This window comes from Eptatretus burgeri, chromosome 1 (assembly GCF_056783735.1).
Source record: "Eptatretus burgeri isolate ZD-2024b chromosome 1, Ebu_testis_v1, whole genome shotgun sequence".
Lineage (NCBI taxonomy): Eukaryota > Metazoa > Chordata > Myxini > Myxiniformes > Myxinidae > Eptatretus > Eptatretus burgeri.
The window spans coordinates 1,597,476-1,622,897 of record NC_140961.1 but is presented as its reverse complement, the minus strand read 5'-3'; the positions used below and the strand labels follow the sequence as shown (position 1 = coordinate 1,622,897).

General features: G+C 40.8%; 1 protein-coding gene across 3 annotated transcripts in view; it reads right to left on the bottom strand.

The window, feature by feature from the left end:
• Positions 1-25,422, bottom strand: part of LOC147033764 (phosphatidylinositol 4-kinase type 2-beta-like) — a 39,154-nt gene that overhangs the window by 7,994 nt on the left and 5,738 nt on the right. For all 3 annotated transcript variants that reach the window (XM_085870416.1, XM_085870396.1, XM_085870404.1), the window contains exons 2-4: positions 11,255-11,362; positions 8,923-9,003; positions 3,852-3,971 (exon numbers count right to left, since the gene is read on the bottom strand). In XM_085870416.1, the coding sequence (XP_085726542.1) occupies positions 3,852-3,971; positions 8,923-9,003; positions 11,255-11,362 (309 nt within the window). The remainder of the gene's footprint in view (positions 1-3,851; positions 3,972-8,922; positions 9,004-11,254; positions 11,363-25,422) is intronic.

The window sequence follows — 25,422 nt, the reverse complement described above, 5'->3', positions numbered from 1 at the left end:
CGGAGTTGTCAAACCGATATATAAACAACTCGAAGCACGAAATTTCCAACAACGCTCAAGCGATTACCAGCATACAGATAATTGTGGATAACAAAGTGTTTCAACATAAAATTAATCCAAACTAATAACTATTACTTGCAAACAACTCATCCTTAGAGGGGTTAACCCCACACTAAATCTGGTATTGGCTTAAGATCTTAGTGTATCGAGTTTGAGCCCCTGTCGGCCATAGAGATAACACCAGGTGGGGTTGACTGAGCCTGTCAACTGTCCGGTGCCGTTTGGTTGCTTTCTTCACCTCCTGAACACCCAAGACCGTTAAAAACTAGAAGGGCACTCTATGACGTCGCAACGTCACTAAATATGCCTCTGCCCACATTATTACATCATTGTACATACTTGTACCAAGTCGATTTAAATCCCGAAACCCAAATTCGAAATATTAAATAATTCTGGCTGCCAGGCTATGCGTCTGATTAAGTTGAAGTTTAAAACATTTATTCCCCATCAGTACTGGATCATAATTGTGACGTTTCACATCAATTGAAGTTGTTCAAGAGAAAGAATGTTCTTTAAAATTTTTCATTCAATCCAATATGACTGCCGGACCATGTGACCTATTAATTACTCGTGAACACCTTGGTATTTCCAAAGCTTTGGGAACGTGTGGGTGAAGTTTCCCCTCGATCTGTCAAGCCGTTCTGGAGAAGAAGATTTTAAAAAGTTTATTCTTCCAAAACTCATACCTGCCAAAACAATGAGACTTTTATGAGGTCATAGGTGGAGAACTTTTTGTTCCTCATGGATAGGTGATCATACCTGTAAAGTTTCGCCTTGATCTGTTCGGCCATTTCGGAGAGGATTTTTGAAGGTTTTTTATGTTAAAAAGAAAAATGGCTGCCAAACCACATGACCAATGATGTCATCTAATTTTTTTTCCCCTTATACAATTTTGACCTAGATGACCATAAAAATTTTTTCAAACTGATCAGAGAAAGCGTTCGACATGAATTATGACAGACTGAAACCACCGATGACATAAAAAAACCCAAAATACCACTCGTTTCCCATGGAGAGTACTTTACGTGCCAAGCTTCAATTTTTTCCATGGAGTGCTTTCAGAGATAGAGGTTCAAAGTTTTTTCTTTTTTCCAACATGGCTGCCACACCTTGTGACCGATGACTTACAACATTCGACATGAATAGTCAAACCTATGGCAAAAATTTTGTCAGTCGGATAAGCAGTTGCAGAGAGAGAAAACTAGAAGGGCACTCAGTAGAGCACATACCTCCACCATGCAATGCCTGATCCACGAGAACATATTGCACCCAATAAATGTTTGAAATATGCCACACAGTACTATATCGTTTTGGCCCAATCAATGGTGAAGAATCACGATAAAAATTAAATAATTATCCTATCCAGATCAAGATTCACATCTTCACCAAAATCAAATCAATTTGTCCTCGTCACACACCCAACCCGTCCACCAAGTTTCGTCCAAATCCGTCCACATCTTTTTGAGATATCTTGCACACAGACAGACAAACAAGAAGATGACGTCGTGCAGAGCACGATACTTGCAAATATCCAAAAAACAAATGTGACCTTAAAAACAATTGTTGTTTGAATTAAATGACCAAACATGCAACTTCTCTTCAAATTTTAAGTGAATCGGATGAAAATTGACAAGTTTAGAAACTCGGCCTATCCTTTGGTCCATGTTGACCTCCAAAATAATTGACTGGTTGAATTCAGTGACCTGAAATATAAATCCTCTTCAAATTTCAAGTCAATGAAATGAAAATTGAGCATTTTAGAAATACCACCTTAGTTGTTGACCTTGGGACTATTTTGACTTTTTAGTCTATGTTGATCTCAAAAATAATTGGTGCTTGAATTCAGTGACCTGAAGTATAAATCCTCTTCATATTTCAAGTCAATGGATTGAAAATTGACAATTTTAGCATTTTGGCCGATGTTGATGTCTAAAATAATTGCCTGGTTGAATTCAGTGACCTGATATGAAAATCCTCTTCAAATTTCAAGTCAATGGGTTGAAAATTAAGGATTTTAGAAATACCACCTTAGTTGTTGACCTTGGGACTATGTTGACCTTTTAGTTTATGTTGACCTCAAAAATAATTGGTGCTTGAATTCAGTGACCTGAAGTATAAATCCTCTTCATATTTCAAGTCAATGGATTGAAAATTGACAATTTTAGCATTTTGGCCGATGTTGATGTCTAAAATAATTGCCTGGTTGAATTCAGTGACCTGATATGAAAATCCTCTTCAAATTTCAAGTCAATGGGTTGAAAATTAAGGATTTTAGAAATAGCACCTTAGTTGTTGACCTTGGGACTATGTTGACCTTAAAAATAATTGGTGCTTGAATTCAGTGACCTGAAGTATAAATCCTCTTCATATTTCAAGTCAATGGGTTGAAAAGACAATTTTAGCATTTTGGCCTATGTTGACCTCTAAAATAATTGCCTGGTTGAATTCAGTGACCTGATATGAAAATCCTCTTCAAATTTCAAGTCAATGGGTTGAAAATTAAGGATTTTAGAAATAGCACCTTAGTTGTTGACCTTTGGCCTATGTTGACCTCTTTATATATACTAGTACGTGCCCGTAAAAAAAAAAAAAAATTCAAACCGCGAGCAACAAACAACAACCACACAGGCCGTTTCTTCGCTCTCGCATGCCCATACGTGCGTGGCCCGGAAGTTCACATATTATTCGCAATTTAGTTTTAATACCCAATTATTCAATTAGCACCAATGTATTTTACCTTTTCGCAATGTCGTGGCAAGGAAAAACAAAAAGAGAAGATAAGAGAGAGAGAAAAAAATTACTTCCTGGTTCGGAGCATACCAGCACTCTGATGTTACCGAAATTTATGCACCGTCTAATATGAAAACGATCATAACTTGGGGCATTGTGTTTATCGATAAATGCGCAGAAGAAATCGAGAAATTATTAGAATACACGGTCATCACTATCCGGAAGCCCGTACATTGTAACCCGTAATGGCGAATGCGGCTGAGCTTCCCTTCCCCCATCGGCCATGCCCACGCAACGTGTCTTGTCATTGGTTTGGTAAATAAATGGCCATAACTTGGGAAGCACTTGTCCGATTAATATCAAACCTTGAAAAGGCACATCCTCAGGGCCCAGCAATATACCTGTCAAGTTTCAATGAGATCGGACCAGTGGTTGTCGAGAAACAGCGGTCACACACAGATTGCTGGAATTTTCAAAATTATATATATATATATATATATATATATATATATATATATATATATATATATATATATATATATATATATATATATATATATATATATATATATATATATATATATATATATATAGCCTGGTGTTGGCGCAGTGGTTAGGGCAGCGGTCCTGAGTTCAAGCCCCGTTGGGCCACTGAATTGATACACCAGGGGGTTGACTCAGCCTGTCATCCTTCCGAGGTCGGCGAAATGAGTACCAGTATACTGGGCCGGTGTATACCCCGGTTAAAATAGGTATACCATATCCCTGTGTCGTAAGAGGCGACCAGGGTTGCGTCAGGAAGGGCATCCGGCGTAAAACATGTGCCAAATCACTATGCGGATCATACGGATGATCCGCTGTGGCGACCCCTAACGGGAGCAGCCGAAAGAAGAAGAAGATATATATATATATATATATATATATATATATATATATATATATATATATATATATATATATATATATATATATATATATATATATATATAATGTATAAAATTAAACAATGATTAACCGACTAATAACACATGTAGAAATGTATCCGAGCATCATACTCTCACCTTCGTTTTGGGAACAATCTTGAGATTCAGCATCTGGTCCACCAAACTAGCACCTGCCTCGGAAAGGTATCCCTGATTTGGCACCAAGCAATCACGGCCAAAGCAGCAGGGACAACAAACCTAGAGGAGAGATGTAGGGGGTGAAAAAGTGAGATTGTTCATGTCGTGATGGAAAACAACAAAACGGGTGAGGGAAAGATTACATTGAAAAACAAAATGAAGGAACGCAAGACTTCATTTGATGAAAAGGTGAGATAAGCAAGGACGAGAAGTAACCTGGGTCAAAAATAAAGATAGAAATTGAAGAAAAACTGGAAGGGCACTCAGACGGCACGACATTTCCCTGCATCCTGGGTTACCTCGCCGGGGTATGAAGCCACCATGTTTTTTTGGCCTGCTCAACAATGCCTTGACTTGGAACAAACAGGCTGCAACAATTTCTGAACAATAGTTTTTTTTGCTAATTTTTTCCACTTTCTTCACTCATATTATCCAATCCCGGTTGATCAAAGCTATGAATCGCTGGTTACATTGCAGTGCTTGTAAACGCATGCCTGGAGATGCCAGCGTTCGTGACAATTTCATTTCTACACATGCCACAACCTTGAGAATCTCTTAAACCAAGCTGAATTACAACAATTAAGATCCAGAATGGAACTTAGCAGCAGTTCCAACTCCTAAAAAAAAAAAAAAAGTGTTCATTTGTCCAATTCGGCCACATTTGACATTTCGGGCGTCTCTGGGAAGTGCGCGTTTCATGATGGTTCGTGCCAAGTGAGCCATTCCTTATCAACTGTTTTGTTGGAGTGCTTAAGCCACTTGGTGAGCCTTCTATAATATTCACACTCTCACTGAATACTGTATAACCAATAGACGAACAATGTTCAGAGGCCACTTGCCCGTGTTGGCCCCATGTTGTTCTGCTGTCACCTCGGCATAGTTAAATACAAAAAAAAAGGGAAACATTTCATTAACATCACAGAGGATAGCTGAAAGGTACACACACTCACTCAAAACCGTCTAGCCTGGGTTTGAATCTCAACCCAGCTATAAACTGTCATCCCGGTGTTTCACAGGCAGGGCTATTCAATGTGTGTCCTCAGACGACATCACATCTGCCAGAATCCCACTCCCCCCTCTCTCTCCCATATATATATGGCTGCCGAACCACGTGACCAATGACATAAATTCCCCCCTCCCTCCCTCCCCATACCATTCAGCCCGAGATGACTGAAAATTTTTCATACTGATCGGATGAATAAAGTGAAATAAGCCACCTATGACATCATCAAAAGCACACTTGTTTCCCATGGGGAGTACGTCATACATGCCGAGTTTCAATTTTTACCATGGAGCGGTTTCAGAGATACAGTGGTCCAAAGTTTTTCCGTTTTTCCAACATGGCTGCCGCACCATGTGACCTATGCCATCGTAATCAATAAAACATTCTACATGAGTAGTCGCACCTATCGTGAAAATGTTGTGTCAATCGCATAAGCGGTTGCAGAGAAAACAGAACGGACAGACGGACATACGGATGTACGGACAACCCTAAAACAGAATGCGTCCGACGACTGTGCGTGGAAGCATCAAACCACCAGTGTGAGCGCTCGTGACCGAAAGGTGTAACCCTCACAATCAGCAGTGTGAAAAAACAAATTGGGAGTTCATATTTTGCCTTATAATCTGCAGCAATGGGGGTGGGGGGGGGGACGATTTATACGAGTAGGAGCATGGTCCAAATGGGATGTGCACTTCTGTTTATAACTACAACCGACTTATTATTAGCGATGCATTGAAAACTGCCAACATGAGCGTTCACCGCCGAACAGACATGATAAATTCTTCGGTTCGTCAAAATGAGGGTGTTTCGGTTCTCTTTTATGTCCATAGTTAAACGAGTTGTAAAGTCGACTCGAGATGTTTGACAGGGACATTGTCACCACGCTGTGGGGCCAATAGTCTGTGAAGTTCACCTGGCTTGATGGTTCAGTTCCACCAGAAATTATCGTTTGCTGTTCTACCATCTTTCTCATTGAACTCAAAGCAATCTTCATTTGCAGCCGGTACATTAGTGTGTACACAGGCCGTAGCAGAGTAGGTACCCAGTACCTTGTATTGCAGGTGTTGGAAATTGTATGGCAGCAGGGGAGAGAGAGACGTGGGGTGTTGTGGGCGGCGAAGGTGTGCGTATCCGCAGGTACAGAGGATGTGAGGAGCAGTGACTGCGATCCCTCCTGAGGTAAGTCGCCCCGAGCAGCCGGTGGTGTCTGGAGTTCGGGCTCTTGTCAGAGGAGGGTCTGGTTGGGGCAACCAACGGGTATGGAGACCCTTACTGACCCGGGAAGAGGCCAGGAGAGCCCAAGGTGAAGAGTGTGTGTGTGTGTGTGTGTGTGTGTGTGTGTGTGTGTGTGTGTGTGTGTGTGTGTGTGTGCGTTTCCCTGGCAGGACGTAAAGCTAAGGAGCTGTTTGGGTGCTGGGGGCTGAGAAGTTGAAAAGTCACGAAGAAGTCGGTGACTTGTTTTGATCTGCGGGCACCACAGCCTGAAGCGACCCCATCATCTTGTCTGTGCAAGACCTCCCCACCACCAAGTTGAGGGCCACACCTGTGGTGTTTGAAGATGAAGCCATGGCCTTGCAGCGAATTTGATGATGATTGTTGTTGTGTATCAATGAGGGAATGTTCCAATCGGTCCCATGCGGCTTGACATGTGCTATGGAAGGCAGGTAACCCGTGAAATTGGTTAGGTAGATTCTAAATTTGGTATTTGGGCTCAGCTGGTATGAGTAGGGACACATCAGGTTAAGGAATGTTTTGTTTGAATGTGCACCATACAGGGGGTGGTGCATGGTAATAATTGGTTAGGGATTATGGTAAAGGAATTGTACTGTACATAAAAACCCCTTTTTAATGCCCCACCAGGTGGAATCGGGTGGCTTGGGGCTCTGCCAGGTTAGAGGAGAAGAGCGGGGCAGAAGTCCGAACACCTTCAGGGGCAGAGCTTGCATCACCGTGAGAGTGAGGGGAAGAGCGTTTTGACACCTCCTGAAGGGCAGAGCCTGGATCGCCTCCAAGGGGTGCAGTTTTTTGTTGCCCCGGGAGAAGAGGGAGTAGCCTAAATGGACGGTTGGCTGTGAGAGACGACCGTAGAAGTCTGAGAACGGAGAAGCAAGGAGTTTAGAGGAGGATCGCAGAGTTCTGAGAGAGTGAGGAGTTTTAAGTAGGTCGTCCTACCTGCCCGTCTTCGCCCTGTGCCCGTTTTGTCTGCCTGCTGCTTCGTCTCCCCGTCTGCTCACCCCGCCTGTCCGTGGCTCCTTCGACGTCCCCGCCACCCAGTTTTATTCTATTTCCCCAGTCCGTGATTACATCTGGTGTGAGGCACCTTAGATACGTTTAGATTCACATTTCCCAAGCTGTATATAATTTGTTCTTTATTACGATCGATTTATACGATCTTCTTTCATAATACGACCCATGACTTCGGCACAGATAGATATACGTACAAGAAAAAAATTAAACGTTTCGTTTGTAAAAGTTTCTTCAATCGCTTCGTTGGAGTGCTTGCTCGAGTGCTTAAGTCAACTGGCGAGCTTAAAGAACTTGAAGTTCTTAAAGCTTCGATGGCAATACTGTGACAGTTCTCCATGGGGACATCTCTGGAGTTAGGAAGGCAAAATAAATTTGATGATTTCAAAAAGTAGAAAATGCTTTCAGTTATTACAAAGCAATGCATCGTCACATCAGGATTGTTGAGAGGTACGCATGTTCGTTCTAATCTGTCTAACCTGGGTGTGAATCTCAACCCAGCTATAAACTGTCATCTCGGTGTTTCAACAATGTGTGTGCCGTCTCTCGGATGGACATCACATCCACCGGAATCCCCCCAACTCTCCTCGACTCTCCCCCACACACCCCTCTCCCTCTCTTTCTGCAACCCCTCTGCCCCTCTGTTAAGGACTGATGGTTTAGATTTGAATTTAAAATGGCTTCCCCGTAGTGTAGCATGTACGAATCAGATTCAGAGTAAGCCAACCAGAGGCATTCAAAGGTTACTGCATGTGCATGCAGGTGGGCCTTTGCCAGGTAGACAGCATGGGTTTTAAATGCTCCCTTACAGTTTTATATAGAACCTGGTGGTTAAAAAGAAACCGTTGTTGTTTGGGAGTGTTTATCACCCTTCCCCTCCCCCGCCCATCATGCCGCCTTCCCTCCCCCTTACCTCCTCCCAAACCCCTCTCCACCCCCTGGACATCTCCCGGCAGTCTCTGCATGAAATGCTGTTTTAATGTCCCCCATTTCGTTTAATCCTGTACTACGTGCCCCATCCCCCCCCCACCACTTCTCCACAAGTACCACTACCAAATGCACGTCAAGAACCCCTCCCCTCATACTTACCTCCTCCTAACAGCTTACCTCCTCCCCCTTCCTCACTCTCCTCCCCCCTTCCTCACTCCCCCTCCCCTTCCTCACCCCCTGCTCTCCCTCCATCCTACATCACCATCCTCTTCCATAGGACAGGGATGTAGGAATGATGGGGATGTGGAAAAGCTGCGAAGGGATGAAATTCATGGTGAAATCTTAACCACATATGATACAACACACAACAAGGTGTAAATTACAAGGGACCTGAACAAATAGTGTGAAACTCTGAGATAGTATGGAATGTATTTTCAGGGCTTTTTCAAAAAGTGTATTCTCACATTACACCTCTTTGCCCAGCAAACACACGTGAGGATAGAATCTTCTTTCACTTCTGTGAGCACTTCATGCTCAAAGCCAAATTCAAATTCAAAGCCATCATGAGACAAAGTTTTGTTGTTGCTTGTATTTGTTTCAATTCAGTTTCCATCAAATTTTTAGTACGTTTTATGATTTGGAGAATAAAGCATAACTAAACTGCAATAATTGTATACACCAACTTTCATACGACTAAGTAACTAGTCTTCTACTCATGAGAAAACATTCAGATAATCAAACAAAAATGGAAAAACTGGAGCAAGTGATGTCCCTTCCCTCTAAATAATCTCATTTTCTCCTCCTGAAGACTGTCTAATGGAGTTTCAAAAACACCTTGTGAAGCCACTTTGTCCATTTGGGATTCAGGTGTCCGTAAGGCTCCTCGTTCTTCGGTTTGAATACACCAATTATGTTCTGTGTGTGGGGGGGAGGAGAAGAGAAGTCATTCACATATCTCAAAAATCAAATAAAACCTCAATTTTTTTTTGTGTGATAATGATCATTTGCACACTCAATCGATGTACCTAACACCCAAGACTCGCAAACATTTTACTTTGAGTTTGAGATCAATTGCTTCAAGCAATAACACAAGAGGGCTGCCAAAGATAGTCGACAGGTGTACACACTCCCCTTTGAGCCGTCTCGTCTGAGTTTGAATCTCAACTCGGCAACAAACGCTCACATTGGTCTATACTATAAAAGGAACTGTGCGTGCGTCCGTCCGTGTGAGTTCCACCCATTGGTTGGGCAGTTCGCCCCACTCCAACCACAATTTCTAAACAACAGCCACCAATTTGGAAACCCTTTAGAAGCCTTTCACTACAGCAGTGCATTTACTGCAGAGTTTACACAGGTTTGCTATTATTTCTGACCATTTTCTCTTAAAATTGCAAGTTGAACAGGTGGCTGTGCAGAGAGTTTTCTGTAAAGTTGGAGATAGCAGGATATGTGAGCAGAATGTGTTGCATACTCCACCGTTTTGATATGGGAATGTCCATTTGTTTTAATGAGTTGGAAGAGGGTGAGAGTAAAGATGTGACGGATGTGGAATTGGAGGGGGGGGTGGAGGTTTTGAGGTTTTGGGGGAAAGGTTGTCCCTTGGATGGATGTCAAACTGGGTGTCCTGTGTGCCGGTATTAGTGTGTGCACGTTAAAGATCCCACGGTGTCTTTCGTGAAAAACAGGTGAGCTGTCATCGACAGGTGATCGAAACAGGTGAGTTCCTGCACACTCAAGTAGAGTATCCTCTCCTGCATCAGAGTGGTGACCTGTCCAAGAAACCGCTTTGGCAGAACCGATGCTCTGTTTAGAGCATGGTACAAAACAACAGTGATAACACAAGTATCTTTCACATATTTTTAATCAAATGTGGCTCAAATTCCCAACTGAGTTCATAAATGGACAATCGTAATGTAAAATTGTCAAAAATACCATTTATTGTCACATTTTTATTAAATGGCCACTGAAAGTGGACGGAGGTTGTTTTCCCCCCATTTGTTTACGAGTACGATATCTCAAAAAGTTATTGACGGATTCGGATGAAACTTTGTGGACAAGTTGGATGTGTGACAGGGAAGAATCGATGAGATTTTGGTTCAGGTCCGGAATCAGATCCGGAATCAGATCCGGCCTATCAGTGGGATAACAAAAGGTAAACAGTTCAGTCTGGTGGAGGTACGCGCTTTACCGAGTGCCGTTCTAGTATTTAATGCTTTGATGGTTATAGTTACCCATCAATGGTCAAACTCCGAGCTATAAGGATGACGCAGTTTGTGATGTACAGAGACTATGACATGGTAGGCCCGGACAGAAGGCACGAGTCAATAAATCCATTGCATTTATAACATCTTCATCAATAATATGGTGATTTATACTGGAAAAGAAATGTCAAAGTCGTGCTACCAACTTACATCAAATAAATGATAATTGTAAACTTCTTTTTTTTTTCTACAAAAGTGACGCTCATGGAAGAGCAAGGTTAACTTGATAGTCAGGTTGTGGGGTGGGGGGCGGGGGAGATAGAGAGACAGAGAGAAAGAGACACAGAGAGAAAGACAGAGACACAGAGGGTTGTGGTGGGCAGTCAGCCTGGATTTTGCAAGTTTAACCTGGACTGGGTTACTGGATCCAGAATACGTGGATCCTGGAATTGTTGGGGAGAGTCAGAAAGGGCCGAGAGGGCATTATTGGAGCAGTGGCGGTTTAATATAAAATAAAATAAAACCAAGGAGACCAGCAACCTGCCTGCAATGTGAAAGCAACAGATCCTGTGCTTCAGCCTCATCACGGGAGATTCCAATAAATTAGAGTGCTTTATACTACATGAGAGAAAGATGTGAAGGTGAGATATCATTCCAGATGGGAGAGCAGCACTCAATCGAGGGACAGACTGCAGCCTCGTACACTGCGAGTCGCTTTGATTTTCAAAAGTGAAGACTGGAATCCAGTGGATCAATCTGAAAGTCAACTACCACGTAATGCACCACCAATACCGACTACAACCACCCTCCCTCAGGACATGAGTGTCTGTCCCACTTGTCCTCATTAGTATTAAAGCAAAAATTTTATTCCACAAGATAGAAACAGCAATTCGTCCAACCAATCATAAATGTCTCAAAATAAAAGTTGTTGTTGTCGCTGTTGTGTGTTCACAGTTAAATCTCACCCCCACGCTGTTCCGAACGAAGTAGCTGCCACTGGAACCCTGAGGAATCCTCTGTGGTTTGACTCCTGCATCAATGGCCACCTCTACGGCTCGCACCGCTTCTGCAATCTTCACAACACAACGCTCGATTCAATGATCGAACAACAACACGCACAACTTTCACAATCATGCCACCAAATATCGTTACCATCATGCCCACCATGTACAGCTTTCACTCCTTAACCTTCACTCAAAAAAACAACCTACCATCCCCATCGAGCCCAACACAACAAGCCCCCTCAAACCACAAATGCATAGATTACTCGACAGCTGAACTAACAACCATAACCCCACAACCTCAAAGTTAAAATCAACCCAACAACCTAACTTCCCATTCAAAGAACTTCAGAAGACTGGAGTACACAATCATATCACATGCCATAATCCAACAACCACACACCAAGCTCCCGCAACCATCCCCCACCCCAACAGCCCACCCTGTCGGACCCGATCCAAGACCAACACGTCCCACAAACCACTCACTCATAATAAAAATGTTCCACAACACCACAACAAACCGCCCTTCACAAACTATCTCCCACACGAAGCCACGCTCCACGAACATGCACCACCAACACCAAGCCTCATCCCATAATCCACCACCACCCCGATCCCACACCAAGCCCCATCTTTTAAAGCCCCCATACTAAGCACCCTCCCATAACCCCATCCCCCATGTCAAGCTCCGTCACACAACCACCACCCCCCACACCATGCCCGGTCTCACAACTCACCCCTCTTTTGAACAACAAGCACCCCACGCTAAGCCCCAACCCACAACCAGCCACCACAAACCACTGCACAACCCACCACCTTCGAAGCAAAGATCTGTCCCACAAATCTTCAACACGAAACTAAGCCAAACAACGACAAACCATGTCCCACAACCATCCACACCACACTAAGCCTCATCCAACAACTGCCCCACCACGCCAATCCTGGTCCCACAACCTGCCCCACCACGCCGAGCCTTGTCCCACCCACAACCTCCAAACCACCACCTGACACCGTTCACCCACCACAGTAGATGATAATTGTTGCTTCTGGGAGAACCATTCAAATGAATGGGGAAAAAGGTAAAAACTTTCTGACACAAGCCCCAAAAGCTCAAAATGGGAGACACTACCTCCTCACCTCCCCACCTATCCCCTTCCCTCCTATGTAAGCAAATGAAAAATTGAGACACTGATTAAAGCACTTCTTCCCCCCAACATAATCACAGTCCTTTTATATTTTCATTATATTCAAATAGCAAACCAACGAATATTTGTCCATGTTCTACTTTTGGGAATAACTTAATTTTCTTGTAACATTCATTTCCATTGAGTATATTCACAAAGAAGAACTTGGTTCTTGGTTTCAGTATCTTTGTTGAGCAGAGATGAAATGATAAACCTCTCTAAATGCTCTTGTCTGACTCATTTTATTTTTGTGTAAAAATGAGTCAGACAAGCTCCCTTGCCTGAACCAAGCCCCGAAAGCCGGATGTCATTTCCTTCATGAGACACACCCGAAAAAAACCCATTGTTTTCACATTTCATTGACGTCATCATCTTTCCTATTTAATACCAAACGCGAACTTAGTATGTTTTATTCAGAATATGGAGTGTTCAGATGATTACTCCAACCTTGCAGATAAATCGTTTTCACAAGATGAGAGGTGAGATCCTTACACCAATTCATTATTTGTTGTTTTATACAGAATTAAATCACTCTGCAACCAATAATTATTGTATGTTTTTTATCTGACAGGTTGTCCCCAATAACAACAGCGTGGATAACTGATATTGAAAATGAAGCAAACTACGATCATGAAGAATGACAAAATATGAATGAAATCCGTATAGATCTTCAATAATTTCGAAGAGAATTAAATGACATCATGTCTCAGATGTTGGAAGACCTTACACACCCCGACTTTGGATAAGTCAAAAGAATGGTGAGAAATTATCCCCGTCTCTCTGTTTGTCTTTGTCTCTCTGTGTGTGTCTGTCTGTCTGTATCTCTGAGCCCCCCCCCCCACCTCTCTGTCTCTCTGTCTGTGTTAATTCATTTTTAATTTTTTTTCCAGTTTAAACGCCTGTCCGGTTGTACCTGGTACAAAACTCAATCTTCTGGAGGTGATGTTTTTTATTTATTAATATCATTATATACCCAATGGCTTTTCTCTTTTTGTGTTGAATAGAATATGGTGATCGAGTTTCAAAATGACAACGCTTCGGACGACTGGAAAAGAAGATTTTGTTCAATGTTTTCAATCTTATTTAATTAAATTTGTTTTGTTTACAATTATTTAATTCTTAATTACAAGAAAAGAATAAAGAATGTGTAAAGGGATGAAGGGGGGGGAAGGGAGGGTTAGGGTTGGAGGGCATAGGTGCACTCCCCTAACAACCCACCACACCCCCTCATCCCACCTCCTCCCCTCCCCGTGTGTGTGTGTGTGTGTGTGTGTGTGTGTGTGTGGGGAAGGGTGGGGTAGGATGAGGGGGTGTGGTGGGATGAATGGGTGTGGCTTGTGCAGGTGTAAGCAAAGAAGGGGTGGAGCAATTTTTAAATTAAATAAACATGTTGTGTGTGGGGAACTAATAAACTAATCACTAATCATGTGGAAATTATGGATGTGGGTGTGGCTTGTGAGCGGTGGGGGGTTGTGGGTGTGGGTGGGGTCAAAAAAGGGGTGGAGTCAATTTTGGAATATGTATATATATATATATATATAGATATTTTTTTTTAAATTTATTATCTTTGTCTTTTGTAATTCCTGTGAATAAAATGAACTTAAAATATCTTCCCCCTCTAAATCACACAATTTGTAAGTCCAAGTAACTGTACTGATTACATCAACAATAAGCCTGGTGTTGACTTGGTGCTTAGGGTGGTGGCTTGGGATCCTCGGGTCCTGAGTTCAAGCCCCGTTGGGCCACTGAATTAATACACACCAGGAGGTTGACTCAGCCTGTCATCCTTCCGAGGTCGGCAAAATGAGTACCAGTGTACTGGTAAGGGGGACACTGCATCAGCGGCAAAGCCACGTCCCAACCAATGATGCAACCAGCAGCTCCAGGCTGCACTCGATAGAGAGAGAGAGAGACATCAACAATTTAAAAAAGTTCATTTGTCCATCGCTCAGGATAACATTTTTCAAAATGAGATTTCCACCTGTATATTCTTAATACATCACCAACTTTTTAACTTCTGTTGCTTTTATTAAATATCTGTTGAAAGGCTAACATAAGAGTATTACCTGTTTTGTTTTTCAAAGGGACAACCCATGCGTATCTACTCCTCAAATCAATAACGGTTAAAGCATACTTGTACCCCTTATCATTATTGAGTTCAATCAAATCAGCGGACCAGATATAATCAACTTACTTGGAATAAATCTTCCTTATATTAAACTTTGTGATTATTGGTTTATGTAATTCATCAGCTAATTGCTCTTCAATCTTAATGATATGATTCAATCATGAGAGCCAAAAGTTTTTTTGAATTTCCAAGCCCAAGTTTCAATTTAGCACTGATCATCTTCTACACGATGAACCTATCAACTTTTTCTCTCAAGGTTGGATTTTGTATCAGAGACAAATTATACATTTCTCAATCCGCTTCGTGTTTTTCTTCCAATGTAGTGCTATTTCCTTAATCAATATTGTGCCTCATGCACACTTCATCAACCCTATTGATAGGTTTGCTCCATGGTTTAGGATTGTCAGCCTCATCTAATCTTTTATTCAAGTTTATTCCTGGACCACAGAAAGAATACCCTGGTAGATGTAATTCCCCTGGTATTCCAATTGTTGTAAATTTATTTCCTGATAAAAACTTTTTTATATCTTCCCCTCGTTTGTGTTTGGTGATGAACTTATTCTTTTTTGAGCCACACACCGAACATGTACCTTTTTGTATAACCCTATTATTTTTACTTTTAACATACGAGATATTTTTACATTTGAGACAATAACTCATTTATTTATGTGAAAAATTCCGACAGAGTGCGAAAATCTTTTTAGGTTTCAACATGCACATTTGAATCTTGGTTTTTAAAACATAAAGAATCCTTAGAAATGTCTCAACTCTCTCCTCCATTTATTTAAAAAAAAAAAATGTAAAACTTTAAGCAAAGTCAATGACACCAACATCATCAATAATAGAATATTTTCCTTCTTTCTCTTATCTCTACTTTCTCGTTTAAATCTTCTCCCTGAAATCGATGTCAATACTCGACGCATATATTTCTAATAGACGTAAATTCTTCGTTTTCCTCCTCAGTGCGTTGAGATTGATTTATTTTCTGAAACACCTTTGATCGTTTTTATAATCTCACTGGTTTCCATATTTTTATATTTATTTATGCTCTCCCTTTCCTCCCTATGCCTGGTGTTGGCTTAGTGGTTAGGGTGGTGGCTTGGGATCCCAGGGTCCTGAGTTCAAGCCCCGTTGGCTGCTGAATTAACACCAGGGGGTTGACTCAGCCTGTCATCCATCTGAGGTCGGCGAAGTGAGTACTAGTGTACTGGTCCCGGTGTATGCCCCAGTTAGAATAGGTATACCATATCCCTGTGTGTCGTAAGAGGCGACCAGGGTTGGCGTCAGGAAGGGCATCCGGCCATAAAACATTGCCTCAAGAAAAAGCCTAACCCCTGCACAGCAGGGAAAAATGGCTGTAAAAACGGTCATTTTTTTATTCTCCCTTTCTTCCCTCTCCCTCTCCTCCTCCTCTCTTGCCTTAGTTTCTTCAATTCCTTCCTCATCCCTTACTCTCCTTGAACCACTTTCACCCCATATAATATCATACATATATTCATCTGGATTCTGCGACACTCTTGTATCCACAATTATTTTTCTCATAATAGGAAACCAATAAGATTTGTTGATGATTTCTAAAAGAGTTTTATATTTCATCACCTTCAGAAGTTCATTTGTATTTAATATTTTAATCAAATCTCTATTTGTGGGTTTTTTAATACAAGGCCAGTTCTTAATTGAAAAATGCCCATGTCTATGGTCCAATTCATAAGGAATGTAAAATCTAACACACTTTTCCTGTAGGTATACTTAAATGCAAAAATTATAATTTTCTTGAAGCCTTCTTGCTGTCATTTATGTATCAGAAATATATGATACATTAATATGATGACACGTAATACTGTTGTGGGCCGGATATCGGCGGCGAGCACGACCGCTAGATGGAGCAGTAGAGTTGGCTCCACCGAACACCCGGAATCTAGATCGTACCTTTCCGATAACTCCGAAGGTACGGGTCCCTTACAGGACCGTGAATCGTCAATAATTCAACCGCATGGGACAGGGTTATTTGCCAAACTTAAAAATACCGAGAAGCCCACGAGGCGAGCTACCGAGGAATTCACACCCTCGACGGAGCTCGAACGGGACGAGCCGTTACCGTGCTCGACCCGTGCGTAACCCGAGCGGATGGTTACCGAGGTCCCGTCGGTCTAAATACACTACTACGGCAGCTTTTTTAATCCCCCAACACGCACCGTGCCAATGAAGGAAAGCACAAGGATGAGCTGAAACATTCAACAAAATGGATATTTATTGACAATAGGGGGGAGGGAACACACAAAGAGCAGAGTTAAACCGACTAAAATAAATGTAAGTATGTACAAGGCACTTAAACAATTCTACTTGAAGACGGACACACACACACGGCCTTTATTCGGCCCTTCAGCTCGGGAGGGAAGGTGAGCCGAAGGGGAGAACCTGTCTCACACCTCTCCGCCTCGTGTGGTTTTCGATGATCCGGTTCGGCGGGACTTCGTACCCGCAACAGTGCAATGATGGACGCCAGCCGGCGAGAAGGTGGACCAGACAGAATGCCGGCAGGCCAGACGAGACGACCAGGCGACGTGACCTTGACGTTCTCCGCACCAGACAGAATGCCCCAATCACTCTGTCTCGTGAACGCTCCTGCCATGAGCACACCGTCTCTCGAACGCTGGTCCAGACAACCACAGTTTCTCCTCAGGAGGCAGGGGCTTCTCCTCAGGAGGGAGGGGCTTCTTCACCTGGCCACTCGCCTCCTCATTGGTTGGACCCATCGCGCGATTCCCTGGCAGTCTCCCATTGGACAGGCCCACAGTAGGCAGGGAAACTCTCACCCTTCTGGGCGGAGTCCCGATGAAGGCGTTTGTGGCTCCGCCCACCTCCTTGCCTTCGGCCACGTGCATAATGGTGATCGTGTTGGGTCAGAAATGGGGCGGGTGAGACGCCCGCTCCTTGCCGAAAGAGGAACGCCATGCCTGTTAGACTCGCCCACACACGCGCTCACCAGCGAACGCGTGAAGAATTCCACGAGCAGAGTGTTGTTGTTGTGAATGTAAAAATCCTAACTATAAAAATAACTCTGCAGCACACGAACATTTAATTCCCATTAGACTAGGGATGGGTCCCTAACTAGAAACACGTACTTACCGATACAACTGTTCTATAAGGACCTGAATGTTGAGTGCACATGGTTTCCAGATTCGTAACAATACTACCTCATCTTCTTTTTGTTAAATCAGTTTGTATTCCTCGGCTTTGTATAATTATCCAATTTCTTTCCTTCTTTGTCATATAAATTATTGCTTCACCATCAAATAATTTCCTATTCCCGAAATCGTGTATTTGTTGTTTGCTAATTGTGCTTCCACATATCTCCTGATTCTTACCAAGAGGATAATATTCTTCTTTACGAGACTGATAAAAATTGTGGAGCTCTTCCAGGTTGAATGAAAAAGACCAATTATATCCTAAATCACACATATTATACCTCCATTTCTCTCTCATATTAACTATACTTCCTTCTTTATAAAATTCAATACAAAGCACATAATTGAATTCAAGAAGAAAAGGTGGATGGTTTGTTGAACCAGGTGTTGTGGTTGTAAATTCTACTTGTTTAACAAAACGTGCTGTTTTATTTAACGATATATACTGTGATAAATCACTTAATCTCACCAAGTCATTCGCATCAGTCGGGCTTGGATAATTTATTAATCTATAAGCATTTTTCATATTAATATTTTTTGCTATACTATATTTCTGTCGTTCAGCCTGTGCCTTTGTGTAATAATTTGATAAATCAATATCCAGTTCTTGGGATAGACCAAAGAAAGAACCATCTTTACCAACATGTCATTTATATTAGATTAAAATTAATATCATAAGAAAATTTTTTTTGTTGAGTTGAAATAACACACAGACATAATTGACAATAACACTTGAAATTTAATTATTGGACTTGAAATGTTTGATAAACACCATTCTGTAAGAATTTTGTTACTTCAACAGGTGGTGGAAGACCATAACTATCAAAATAATATCTAACCTGATTATTATAAATACAAACCTAATAAGAACCATTTCCATTATTATCTTCTAAATTCATAAAAAAAAATATTCCTTGTATATTTAGGCAAGTTTATCAACTAATCTCTCATACATATAACCACATTATCCATTTTTAATTTCTTACAATATTTGACAAGTTCTAAATTTGATGCATTCTTTACAAATTCTTAAAACCACTCATCAATGCTCATTTATTGATGAGAAAGGTATAATCCTTTTATTATTTATTTTTTTGTATATCTTGTCAAGGCTCGTATGAGAGCAAACACACAATGCACAGCAAGGAATGGGGGGGGGGGGGATGAGACAAGAGGGGCGGGAGTGGGAAGGACAAAACAGTGGAGAAGAGACATTAGGAGATCTGTGGAAGGGACAGGGATGGGGAATACAAGATGGACATTACAGGGACTTTGAAAGAGGTGGGCTTGGTGTGGATTAACGGGGGTAGAAAAGATCAAGGATTTGGATGGAGGATGATAAGAGGTGGTGGTGAACAGCTGTTTTGAAGACCTGGAAGGAAGAATGGGATTGAATCGAGTGAGGGAGTTTGTTCCAAAGGCGGGAAAAAAAGAGGAATGAAAGAGTGAAGGTGAGCAGTGATTCGTGATTTTGGTAGTTTTACCAGAAGGGGGTTGTTGGCGGACCTTAGGCACCCTGCGGAAATGTGGTGGGGACAAATCGCAGAGAGAACGGGGGGCGGGGGGGCAGAGAGGTGACCGTAGACTGGAGGGAAGAAAGGAGAGGGGGAAGACTGAACAGGGGGAAGACTGGAGAGGAGACAGTAGAAGACAGAAATACCACCAACCTGCCTGCAGTGAGAGAGTGAGAGGTCCAATGACTCAGCCTCATTGCGGGAGATGCCAATGATCTGAAATGCCTTGGTTTCCACAACGCAAAGCCGAGAAAGGTGGGAGGCAGGAGCACCAGCCCAGAGGGGAGAGCAATACTCAATCAGGCTGTGGATGAAAGCTTTGTAAGTGGTCAGGAGCTCAGGTGGGCTGAGGAAGGACTTTGCACGACGAAGGATTCCAAGTTGGCGACTGGCTTTGGAGGCCAGGTTTGAAATGTGGCTTTCCCAGGAAAGATCATGGCAGATCGTGAGACCCAGAAGTTTGAAAGAAAGGACTTCTTCCAGAAGATTGATGAGAAAGTGCATGGGGGGGGGGGGGGTTCTAAATGGTCCTTTCGGAGAAACTTGTCCGGATTGAAGGACATGTTCCATGTGTTCGACCAGTTTGTGATGTCATCCAGATCTGCAGTGAGCGAAGAAGCTGTTGCATGCCGGTTTGAGGGATGACAGATGGTACAGCAGAGGGTGGAGTCATCAGCAAAGAGATAAAGAGGATTTTCCAGAGTTGGACAGATCATTGATGAAAACCAGAAAAAAGAACAGGGCCCAGAACATTACCTTGAGGAACTCCAGCCTGGACAGGAAGAGGGGATGAAAGAACTCCATTTAGGGCCACACGTTGACTGCAACAGCAGAGGAAGTCTGTGAGCCATGAGTGGATATGGCCTTGGATACCATAGGAAGAGAGTTAGGTGAGCAAGGCAGGGTGCCAGACCATGTCAAAAGCACGCGATATGGCTCTGATTTCATGTCCGGCGTTGAGGACCTCCATCCATTGTTGGGAGAGAAGACAGCATATCCAGGGCAGAGTGACCTGGTCTGAAACCAAATTGATGATCGGAAATCAGGCCATTGGAGAAGAGGAATTATTTGATGTCTGAAGCGATTGATTCCATAACCTTGCTGATGATTGGGAGAAGGCTAATTGGTCCGTAGTTGCAGGGGTCTGTTTTTCACCTTATTAGTTAATTAATGAGTTAAGTTAATTAGTTAATCCACCTTGCCAACAAACCACACACATTTTAGTTAATTTAGTTGCACCATTAACCCTTTTAGCGAATTTACACCTGCTTGTGCAATAGAAGAAAGCATATCTCCAACCAACAATCTCGCTTTATGAGGCAGGCTTTCAAGTTTTTCAACAAAATCTACAATTACACCACTTCCACTAATTTGTTTCTCCAACTCTGTTATGTCTTTACAATTCTTGAGCCCGGAGTTGAGCCTTCCTTTCGTTGGCAGTTTTCACTGCTGCTGAAATGCCACCCGTCAATGCTCCAGTCGCATTTAAACCAGCAAATAAAGGAATTAGAAATGGGAGAAATCCTCCACTCATCTCTCTTATTGAATATTTCTTCAACGTTGGTTTTGACATTTTAACTTTAAGTGAGCCAGTGCCGTTTAAGATTTTCACCTGTTCTCTTGTGAGCAAAACATCAATTCTTACTGCTCCTTTTCTCTGAATTGTATTAACGTTAATCATACGAGGCATTTGATTTTGAATACAAGATGATAGTTTCTGAAGATTGATTTGATTATCATATACCCCAGTTGGTACTTTGCCACTCATTTATTTAACAAAAAAATTATGTGAGACTAATCATCACACCATTATCTGTATTAATCTGCAATTCTGTTTCTTCCAAAAGCAAACAATATGTATCAACTTCTTCACTCTCTCCTCTTTCAATGTATAGGGAAGTATCCACTCCATTAGACTTTATAGTTTCCTTTTGAGCGCTCAGGTCAATCGCATAGATTGTATACAGACTTTTAAATGCCGTCATATCCAAAATAGGTTCTTTATTTCCATTGCTTTCACACACCTTTTGGTAAGACTTGTATGCTTCAGCATAATCATTTTTTTCCACCAATTAATTTCCAATCTATCTCGTGGATAAAATGTTCTATCCAGAGAAACGCGAAGTTGTTTCACCTTTGCATTATTCTTATCAGTAGCAATATCAACATCTGGTTTTATTTTTAAATGAGCCACAGATATAGTGGCCTTCCTTCCAGAACACCAAAATTCCATGTGTAAGTGGTTTGGTTAAGTTTAACATGTTGGCATCTTCTTTTAAGGTATGATACATTGAGTGGTCCCTGAGTTAAGTCTTTTATTCAACATCTCTTCTGTATTAAGATGAGGAGTGTATTCACTAATATACCAACTAATTTCATCAAGTACAAATTTATTCTGATCAGCAAAAGCAATCTATTTTCATTATCATTCCTTTGCAGTTGAAATCTAATTTGAAGAACTTTCTCATGATCACAAAATCCAAATATACCTTGAAGAGGAACTGCCACAGTAAAACTATTATCTGCTTTTGTATCATCATTATACATTCCTTTCCTTTGACCATATCCAGGGTCTGTGTTTGTTCCCGTTGACATATCAGGAATAAAACCTGACAGCTCCCTTTCCCATTCTATCACTAAATGAATACAGTGTAAATTTCATCATTTCAGAAGTAGCAGAGACATAATCAACCGCTTCAACTTCTTGTGTTCCAATATACAAACGAACACAATCAAACATTTCCAGAAGAAATCATTTACGAGTGTAGCGTTTGTGTCATTCGCAGCCTTAGTGAATGTAAATTTACACAACAATAAACTTTCGGCTGGATTCAAATAAGTTTGTTGATTATTTATTTCAAAACTTGTTCCATTTGTATTCCAGTTATGGCATTTACCTTGAAGTAGTCTTCTTTGTTTAGTCGTGTTTGAGATGACAATGGTATTATCCAAATCGTAGATACTATCAATTGCTTCCATACTTTTATTTATTTTGGAAAAAAGATGTTAAAACTTTTGAAACCCTGACCCAAGTATTTGAATTATTTTCTGTCGTTCTTGGGGAGACAACCGAGTTTTGCCTTTCTCAATTTCTTTTATTGCTTGCAATTTATGGGATTCCTATTGGGCATCTTTATACTCTTTATAGCACCAGCTACATTTCCCACAGCAGAAGCAGTTGAACCAATTAGGTCTTTTATATTTAAGAATAGTTGAACCTATATCCATTAGAGTATCAATTATTCCATCTCCTTTTTTTCTAAATTGATGTCCTTCACCCCTTTGTCTCTTAGGTTTAAAGTATCCTCTTCCAAGATACATACCTTCACCCTTCTACAGGGTGCCCCACAGAAAACCAGGAAATTTGAGATTGAGATTTATTTTGCTGTATTTTACCATATCAATAAACTAACATATAATAAAGTGTATCTTTGTTTTACATTACATCTAAGTTTGCTTTTGTTTTGTTTGAAAATAAAGTGCATCTTTGTTTTACACTACATCTAAGTTTGCTTTTGTTTTTGAGTCCCCCGGACTCTGTATAGAATTGATTGATGAATTTTGTGTGGACAGTGGTGTGAAAACGGGAAAGCAAGGGGGGGCGAAAAACACCTCAATGGATAGGTTATGAGCTGTAGTTGTGCACCTTGACACTGGTTTTTTGACAGACATGAAGATGCGAGGAAAAAACGGTATTTTTAATCGCGCTAATATATTATATTGCGAGACGCCAACCATGATGACGCTGCAAAACATACCCTTATTTCTGTGTTCCCATAACGGCCTTTAACAACAAGAACGATAGCTTCATGGTCCGAGGGGACTCGTATGTTCAAAAGAACATACCCTTATATTGTTTTAAATAAACTGTACCAAATTTCCTCGTTTTCTGTGGGGCACCCTGTAGTATGGGGAAAAGGAACATCCCATCCTCTGTAATTATTTTATATTTTCCCAACTCGTGTTTCTCACAATAACCATCATACTTATTTATTAGAAAACTTCACGTAGGCGAATTCTGATGGATATAATTTCTCCATTTAAAGAAATCATGCAATTATCTTGGTCGGTTATCCTAAAATTTACTCTGTATTTGGCTTTTCCAGACACAGGGAGACAAACCAGATTTTTTGGTTCCATCTTGAATTTATATCCAATTGGGGTTGAGTATGCATTGAATGAAAATATTGTATTTGTTCTTATTCCATCGTTAAAAGCACCATCAATCAAATCACAGTGAATTAATACCGAATTTATGCCTGAGGATATTTGAATGGCTTTGTCACTGTAAAACATCCCATTAGTTTCAATATTTTTTGAGGAGAAACCCAACAACTCTCAAAATGAATAATTATCAATTGTGAAATCAACCCTGTAGTTATTTGAAGTATGTTTTTTAATATCGATAACAATATTTTTTGGTTCATCACCCTGTTATTTCATAAAGCGAGCAATTTTGGAAGATATTTGAGAAATCTCGTATGCTCCGGGTGAAACTGTTATAGTTTTGTAACTGCTTTCCAGATTATAACTAAACTTGTCATTTATCTCTGTGATATTAAACAAGGTATTACAAGTTTCCATAGATAATAAAGATGCCTCATATTCTTTTGTTGTGTCAAGTTGTAGTGGGTATGGGAACGAAGATGTGTGATCACTTGTGAAATTAAAACTAAGGATTGTGCTTCTCATTTATAAGTTTTAAAAAGTCTGTATATGATGATTATAAATCTCTTTTATTTTCTGAAACACCATTCTTGTTAAATAGTCTTGAAAAGAAGGTAACATCATTTTTCTTCCAACATTCAGTGGCAGTAATTCCACCATTATCTTATCCATAAATATATGTACTTCTTTGTCCTCTTTCAACAACAACAAAAAAATTCATTAGCATCTACAATTGATATTTTTTCATTTTCATCATGAGAGAGAATTAAACTCATTCAACATGGGATTAAAATATCTTTGTATTGACATTTATTATTTTCATGTTCATTAACTGGTCTAAAATGGCTGATGCTTCAATAAAACAATTGTTATTTCCAGCCTTCTTACTATCTCACAACAATAAGTCTATTAACCAATTGTGATGGGTCATTTGGAAGAAAACACCTGAACCAAGCCGACTTAAAACCTCAATAATGCGTTTCTCCTTTTCATTCTTCCTTCCCTTATTGGCAACAAAAACTCCATAATCAAGAAAGTTTTGTAAATCAATATATACTTTATCATAGTCATTTTTTTGAATTCAATGGTTTATTGAAATAACTTGATTCACCCCTCACAGTTGAACCTTGTCTTCCATTAATACCGAATTTATGCCTGAGGATATTTGAATGACATTATCACTGTAAAACGTCCCATTAGTTTCAATCTTTTTTTGATGAGAAACCCAATAACTCTCTAAATTAATTATCAATTGTGAAATCAACCTTGCAGTTATTTTTAAGTATGTTTTTGAATATCTATAACAATATTTTTGGTTCATCACCGTTCTTTCATAAGGCGAGCAATTTCAGAAGATATTTGAGAAATCTCATATGCTCCGGGTGAAACTTATTGCTTTGTATCCACTTCCCGGATAAAACTAAATGTCATTTTTCTCGGTGATATTAAACAAGGTATTATAAGTTTCCATGGACAATAAAGATGCCTCACATTCTTTTGTTTTGTCTCGTTGTAGTGGATATGGAAATGAAGATGTGTGTCACTTGTTGTGAAATTAAAACTTAGGATTGTTCTTCTCATCTTATTTAATATGGGATAAAATGTCTTTGTATTGGCATTTATTAATTATTTTTATGTTCATCAACTGGTCTAAAATGGCTGATGCTTCATTAAAACAATTGTTATTACCAGCCTTCTTACTACCTCACAGCAATAACAGTCTATTAACTAATTGTGATGGGTCATTTGGAAGAAAACCAACACATGAACCAAGCCTACTTAATGCCTGAATAACGTGCTTCTCCTTCTCATTCTTCCTACTTTTACCAGATATATTGACCTATAATTAAGAGAGTCCAGCAAATCAATATATACTCCATCATCCATATTTTTCATATCCAATGGTTTATGAAAATACTTTGATTCATCCCTCAGTTGAACCTTGTCTTCC